Source organism: Grammomys surdaster, unplaced genomic scaffold, assembly GCF_004785775.1.
Source record: "Grammomys surdaster isolate TR1022 unplaced genomic scaffold, NIH_TR_1.0 211, whole genome shotgun sequence".
NCBI lineage: Eukaryota > Metazoa > Chordata > Mammalia > Rodentia > Muridae > Grammomys > Grammomys surdaster.
Window position 1 is genome coordinate 5,536,721 of NW_021604656.1, and position 8,071 is coordinate 5,544,791.

Here is an 8,071-nt window from a genome sequence, read left to right on the forward strand (position 1 = left end):
TTGTAGTTTGTAAATAGTTCGGAAAGTGGACTACCTTCACTCACGCATGCGCACCTGGACTTTGAGCAGGCATCTCACATGCATGTGAGTGTCCTTGTCTTTAGAACTGTGTGTAGCAATAGTGAGTACTGGGTAAAAATAACAATCAAACCTTCTCAAAGACAAAGTTCCCACCACTGCATGCCAGAGTTCCCACCACAGCACATCAGATTTCCCACCACTGTATATCAGAGTTCCCACCACTGCATGCCAGAGTTCCCACCACTGCATGTCAGAGTTCTCACTTAATTCTTTAAGATCCCAGAAAGGTATGCCATAGTTTAAAACTTGAAGCAGCACCACAAGCTTAAGAGAGATGGCTTAACTGCCAGGGAGCTGTGGTCAGGGTAAAGTGAACATTGAATGGATGGGCCTGTGGCCTGCACAGAAAGGTGACACAGTGCCATTGGTGTTTGCCCTAGAGGCTAAGGCAGTAGAAAGAGCAACCAAGAGCCTGGTAGCACCAGAAAAGGAAGACACTGGCCTCTCTGAGGAACATGAGGTGTTCTGCTCTAAGTAGTTTTCAGTGGCCTCCTGTGGGAACCTCATGAACTAAACTCTGTAGTGAGTGACGGAGAAGAACACAGAGTGATCTAAGTTCATGAATTCATGTCCGTTCTCCTAGTTGGTTACCTCCTGGGTCTGTGAAAGAAGGACAGACCATTTTAAAGGCAGCTGAAAACAACACAGGGAAATGCTGTGTTTGCCACCTCACCTGTGGAAGCACCGCCATGTTCTTTGGAATCCTGAGTACTGCTATACCCAGGAGCAGAGCTTCTCCCTGGATGACCGGTCGTAAGCTTTACTTGTAGACAGCATTGTCGACCTGTTCTCAGCCTGCTTATGTTAAAGATATCTCTTTGTGTTTGTTGAAGACTTTTGGGAATTTCCAGGTAATTTTGGGGGCAAAAGTAAGTGGAGAGAGTGGAGAGAAGTATCTTTCTGTACATCAGATTAGAGAAAAACAAACATAGGATCCCTTCATCCCTTTTGCACAGTATGGGGAGATTATTCAGGAGGGTGGGCATGTTTTCAGGGCATCTGCATTGCCGCTGTGCCCCTGAGTGTGATAAACTTCCTCCTGACAGACATCATTCTGGGGACCTAACCTCTTAAATTAGTGACTGACCTGGCTGTTCCTTTAAATTAATTTCTTACTGACTAACTAGCTAACTAAAAGCATTTTCAAAATAAAATCCCTTTATTCATATTAAATTACAGCTATCAAACCCAGAAATGTCTAGCACCGCATTTTTGAGGTGTGTATTGTAACTTTTATGAAGAAAAGCAAGTTACATTGTACCGTTTCATCTTTTGAACTTAGTATCTGAACCCTGGAACCACTTTGACACGGTGCACTAGAGGGCACTGTGTTCTAGGTCCTTCCTAAGACAGATGATCTTCCTCCAGACTTAGCATTTCTATCAAAAGAGTGTGGATGGCAGGCGAAGGCAGCTCTCCCGCTCTGTGGACATTCTCCTTCCCTGTCCTGGGAAATCAGCTTGGTTTTGAAAATGCCATCCGTATATAACTGGGCTTCGCCTCCTAAGCACCAGTCTGGAATGTTGATTAGCTGGAAAGCTGAGCCCAGCTTCACTGTTCAGATAATTCACAGCCCTTCCACGTGCCTTCAGAGCCTACACGTCCTTCTGTGTCTTCAGCAGGATCGTGATGCTTATCTACTGAAAGCTAATGTAATCTCTTGAAACAATCCTAGGTTGTTGGACACCAGTGAGCAATACAGGAAGTCATCAGATAGGACAGTGATGGATACATACTTTTTAAATCAAAGCTGAAATTCTTGATGTACCAGTCTTGCATAGATATTGTGACTTGGTGGACAATGGTACAGACCTGTGTATGTGTATGTATGTATGTATGTATGTATGTATATATATGTATGTATATGATATTTTTATGTGTATATATACATGTATATGTGTGTGTGCGTGTGTGTATGTGTATGTGTGTGTGTGTGTGTGCGTGTGTGCATGCACTGACTGTGCAGTAGGTCCTTCCATGCCTGGGAACCATCACTAACTCTTGTAGCCACGTGCAGGCGTATATGTGCAGTTGCTTCTGTGACACACTATTCATTCACAAGAAGTGCTCATGTACTCCCTTACCCACGCATCTGCAGCTGCAGTGAATGTCATGTGTGGCTCTGCTCTCTCCTGCCCTGAGGTAATTCAGGCCACTATTTCCTTACTTTCTTCCTTAATTTGATCTCCTCTGTGTGTTCAAACTGTGCTGGTTCATCTGATTTGACCTTATAAAAAGAGCAGCCTGCTTTATGTGACTTTTTACATTTTTTTCTTCAATTGCTGTATATTTCTATGGTTTGTCTATGTTATTATATTTAACGGCTCTCCATTTATTCTGACTGCTGTGTAATTTTTGGCCGTGTAATTATGAGCTGGTCTTTAAAATCTGTCTCTGTTAAAGGGCGCTTGGAGTATCCCGGTTTTACCTTGACAGGAAGTGTCTTCATGAACACTATTGTGCATAGGAAAAAAAATGGAGTCATTTCTCCAGTAATAAAGGCCCATTGATTGTCTTTCCTTTAACAAATCTACAAGTCAGGATTGACTCATTGTATATTTGAAAAGGACTTAAGCAAAGTTTCATTAGGGAGATTTCCAGATGATTATTCCAGTTTAGTCATTTCTTATTGATCAACTTGAAGCCAGAACTTATCTCTTCCTTTGCACATTTGTATGGTTATGTTTTCTCTAAGGCGCTTCCTGTCAGCAACATTAAGAAAGAACGATATAGAATACATCATTGGGTGATTGTATGCATGGTGGTATATGGAAGTAAGTTTTGGTGTGCATATACTGTTGCTGGATGAGGCCGCCTGACTCAGCTCATTCGACATATCAGTTAAGGGCAGTTTCTCATGCTGACACTCCTGCATGTATGCAGCCTCACTGAGATCCCAAATATGGCTTGATAGGGACAATGCCACCATTCACTTCCTAGGAAGCCTGTTACTCTTGCGGAGCACAAAAGGGTGTGGACAGAAAGGCCAGCAAACCTTATCCCTGTGAACAGATGGTCCTCCAGCTAGCCTGACATGGTAAGAGCATTGCTGAGAATACATCACCTTAGCTAAGAACAGCCTCTGGTGTTGTCAGTTCTTGTTTATTACGTGTGCTGTTTGAGACCTTGTGAGCAAATATTCACTCTTGTGTCATAGAAAGCCCACTGGACTCCTCCTCACTCTCAGGCAGAGAAGTGAATGGCTTAGAGATCTCAGAATCACAGTCTAGACACATGCGAGTTCACTTGTTTATTTCAGTCACCAGAACTTAAAAATCAAAACCATAAAACACCCTGGTCCCCTAGGGGGCAGGCAGATCAGACCCCACCCCTCAGAGCGGCAATGAGTTGGAATCAGAATTGTGAGCGTTTACATGGATTGTGTTTCTGTTAGAATGCACATTTCTTCAGGAGCAGGGCATGTCCCAGTTTCTGAGATGGCTTTGAGTTTAGGAGATTTGGTCTTTGTCTCTGCTTACAGGTATGCCGTGGGGTCGCTGGAGTCACAGTTTTCAATGTGTACATGCGACTGTATGCCAGGGTAAACTTTCTGCAGGGGCAGCAAGGTGCCCAGCTTCTCCCCCTTTTTGATAGAACCTTTATACTTAATTGGCTTAATGTAGAAAATTTTGACACAGAAACCTAAAAGAAAATGAAGATATTATTTGGGTTTCTGTAGCCATGAGTCACACATTTAAAACAATTTTAAAACACGGGGATAAGTTTGTAGGTTACAGCATTTGCCTTGTAGGCCTGGGGATCTGATTTTGTCCCAATAACCAGTAAAGACATTGAGAGTTGTGGTGTGTGCTTGTAATCTCTGTCCTGGGGAGGTAGAGGCAGATGTCTTCCTGATGCTGCAGTCCTTGGCCATCCTGCCTAGCTTACTGGCGAAGCGTTGGGCCAATTCCAAACAGCCACTTTGGAAAACTGCATAACAGTATCTCCTACAGCTAAAAATAGACACAAGGTATGGCAGCACACTGCTGAGTTCTAAGTGTGCTGGTCACAGTGGAATCTGGAACCAGAGAAGTAGCCACAGGCAGGTGGGATGCCCTGGGACCACTTGAAGATGAATCTTAGTACATGGATGCATTGAACAGCTGACCCAGTAACCCCCTAGTCTGACTGGAGGGAGGAGTTATTCTGGCTCATGGGTAATTTGACTAAGAACAGCTCCTGTAAACTCATATATTTGATTGGTCCCAAGCTGGAACTGTTTTGGAAGAGTTAGGAGGCGTGGCCTTGTTAAAAGAGATGTGTCACACTGAGTGGGCTTTTGGAAGTTTCACAAGTCCACTCCATTGCCAGTTAGCTGTGGTGGTGTTCTCTCTCTCTCTCTCTCTCTCTCTCTCTCTCTCTCTCTCTCTCTCTCTGTGTGTGTGTGTGTGTGTGTGTGTGTGTGTGTGTGTGTGTGTGTGTGTGATTGGCTTGGAGCTCACCCATTATTCTAGCCTGGTTGGTCAGCAAATCCCAGGGATCCTCTGCCTGGACTTCCCCAGTGCTGGGGTTAAAGGGCACACTATCATGTTGGGTTTTCGATGTGGATTCTGGAGGTGCCACTCAGTCCTAGTGCTTGAGAGGCATGAACTTTACAGAACAGGCTCTCTCCCCAGCCTTGGCCTGTAATAACATGTATGTTCACTTCTGTGGTGGTGTGGTGGTGAATCTTTGCTGTTTGTCTGACTGGAATTAGAACCATTAGAAGACAGTCAAAGGATTTCCACTGAGGTTTAACCAAAGAGGAAAGGCTCTTCCCAGCATCAGTGGCTCAGGGCTCAGACTGAGTAAAGGAGGGAGGAGGGCCTGGGGAGCACCAGCACTCATCCCTGTTTTCCGACTGCAGGTCCAGTGTGAGCAGCCACACGTGCTCTCACTGCCGTGCCTTTTCTGACAAACTAATTTTTTTTTTGTCACAGTAAAGGGGACGTTCCAGGGGACAACTCATCACCAAGCCTTTGAGGGACCCCAAGCCTTTGAAGAGCTGTTCCCTGGCTGTTTTCTGTTGCCTAAATGGCAGCAGGAATTGGTGCCATTAAATTGTGTCTCTGCAGTGATACTTCCTAGCCAAGGCTGAGGTCAAGGTGGCCAAGAGATAACAGAGTAATCAGATTCATCCAAACCTTACAGATCCTGTGACCCTAGAAAGGAATAGATGGGTGGTCCTCCTAAAGCCTTAATGGATATATACGCATGAACAAAAATAAGTAAACAAATGTCAAACATTGGAGGAAAAGGTACTTTCCCCAGGTAGATGGCACCTGAGGAAAACCACACAAGGTTGTCCCGTGGCCGCCATAAGATCTCATGTGCATGCGCATACATACAAGTGCTCCTGCACATAGGAACTTGCGAGTGCATGAGCATGCACACACACACACACACATGCACACACACAGTGCAAGAAGGACTGGGCGTATATAGCCTAGTGATAGAGCCAGTGTGTACACTACTCCAGCTTCTGTTCTCAGCACCACAACAGGAACCTAAAAATCCCTAGCAACATTTTTCCACTCACCTAAAACTGGAAGTTACTACGGTATCCATCTGAAGATGGGAGCAAGCAGAATATGTACAATACAAGAACAAACACGGCCTTTGGGGGATTTTATGCTCAGCTCACTAGCCCACTTCCATGACCAGGAATGTTCTCTCTCCTTTTAAAATAAGCTATATTTATTCGTTTCTAGCCAAAAAGAATGAACACAGACATAAGAACACAGGGGTGTACAAGGAACTACATAAGAAATAGTGCAGACTGCTTAATTCCACATATCCTGTGGCCAGACTAACTTGTGCTGGTGGTCAGTGACTGTCCTTGCTGGGAGCAGTGGTATAGTGCCAGCACAGGGGGCATCTGGGAGGCTGGTCCTGTTCTGTCATGTTGCCCAAATGTTAACAGCTCATGGAATTACACTCTTCTACAGTCTACAGTTATGTTCACGTATTGCATCTCAATAGAATTCAAATGAACAAAGAGCCCATGCAGACCCTGGGGACCGGCCTTACCAAACAGAGGCATTCAGAAATAGTTCACATTCAACTGCTGCAGAAGTTAGTGAACTGTGGGACGGTGGTAAATGGAAGTGTGTGTCTGTTGTGGTCACTACTGTGGATATAAGTTCTGCCCAGTCTTCTAAGCAAAGGTACCTGGGCCACAGAAGGGGACAGACATGTCAGCTATGGAGTTTGGTGATCTTTTTATACAGTCAGGCTTCAGGGAGACATGAGGCACTTTCTGTTTTGTGCTTGGGTTGTCCTGTATGTTCTAGACCTTACTATCTTGGAAGAAACATGAAACTTCTGTGTATGGAACCTGCATGAAATAACTAAGACTCGGTACCCAGACCGTGTCCCAGATCGAGACTCTTACCTCTCCCAGACAGCCGAACACCATCATTGATGGCATTTTTATTTCTGTAGGGTTTCTCCTGGCCCACTATCTTCCCGGTGAATGGTGCATATACCGAAGATCCATCTGAGCACAGAACGTCCAGACCTGGGTGATGCCTTTGGGTTCTAGAATATAAATAAGCACCATCAGAGGAGGTGTCCCAGGGAAATGTATTGCTAGAATTATATTCTTAGTGCACAGCTCACAGCCTTGGTCATCAAAACTTGAAGCAGCCAGAAGATATTGCAGTGCCCAGGATATTTTACTCTGTTCAGCCCAGTTTTATCCTCTCTGTCCACATGTACTAATGATTACATTGTAAAGAGTAAATAATTTAAAATGATATTTGATTTACGATAAGCCTTAGATGATGATAATGATGATGTTTAAGGCATATAATATTATCATTATTATGTGGTATTTTAAAAACAAAGTGTACAAAATACATTTTCTGAATTTTGACCCCTTGTAGGCCTTTTACTTTTCAGTGTTGGGAATCAAACCCAGGGCCTGGTAGGTCCTAGGCCAGTGCTGTACCACTGAGCTACACACTTCTTCTCAAAACCAATTTTAAAATGTTACTGTTTTAGGGAACCCATTGTATAACAAATACCATGTGTTTCCCAAGTCTTTTTTTTCTCATAGCAAAAGTACTTATAAACTTAATCTTTTCTAACACAGTAAGGGATTCCTCTCAGGCTTGTCAAATCCCATGGCACATAAACAAAATCATTCCATGTAGTGAGGCTTCTTGAATTTGTCTCTCTGATACAGCAATTCTGGCTTCCTATGGCTCTCACTGCCTGTCTTCCCAGGATCCTTTTCCCTCCTAGTGGGCACCACTGAACCATCAGAGTCACAAAGATGGGACCTTCAGACTTGTATATAAGGCCACATTGATCAGCGTCCATGGGAAGAGCCCAGAAATCACTTTTGAGTGTGCATTCAGGCAAATCTTCTGTCTGTTTGCCATCTTTCAGTCCTGTCCTGCATATTGGTACATCTGTGTAAGTAGTGGCATGTGAGATCCCTACTCTGATTAGGGTGGAAATCAATGATGTCGTTTGACAGGTGGCTGCTTTGTGCATGGTGCACATGTGATTGGAACTTCAGGAGTGTGACCCTCATCTGAAAGGGATCAACACATTCTTGCTTGCTTAAGGTCAGCCTCTAATATTCAAATTCCAGGACCTTGGTCAGTAACAGCATGCTGAATGCAAAAATAATCAAAAAGGCTGCATTCAAATGTAGCCTTTACCATCTCCAACTCTGCTGGATGATCAACCAGTTCAAATTTCTTATCTATAAGATGCAATAAGGTAGTTTTGGTTTTCATATTGGAGAGCCAGGTGAGATGTGTGGAAAATTTGAGAAGGAACAACAGCATCAGCAACAACAACAACATCAACAACAACAATAACAATATCAACAACAATAACAACCACAACAATAACAACATCAACAACAATAACAACCACAACAACATCAACAACAATAACATCAACAACAATAACATCATCAACAACAACAATAACAATATCAACAACAATAACAACATCAACAACAATAACAACATCAACAACAATAACAACATCA

At 43.6% G+C, this 8,071-nt stretch overlaps 1 protein-coding gene across 1 annotated transcript in view; it reads right to left on the bottom strand.

Annotated features, from left to right (window-relative positions):
- Positions 1 to 3,316: 3,316 nt before the first annotated feature.
- Lect2 (leukocyte cell derived chemotaxin 2) overlaps positions 3,317 to 8,071 on the bottom strand; it is a 7,008-nt gene continuing 2,253 nt past the window's right edge. Inside the window, exons 3-4 of the mRNA XM_028772123.1 lie at positions 6,455 to 6,600; positions 3,317 to 3,723 (exon numbers count right to left, since the gene is read on the bottom strand). Coding sequence (XP_028627956.1) covers positions 3,557 to 3,723; positions 6,455 to 6,600 — 313 coding nt within the window. The 3' untranslated portion in view covers positions 3,317 to 3,556. The remainder of the gene's footprint in view (positions 3,724 to 6,454; positions 6,601 to 8,071) is intronic.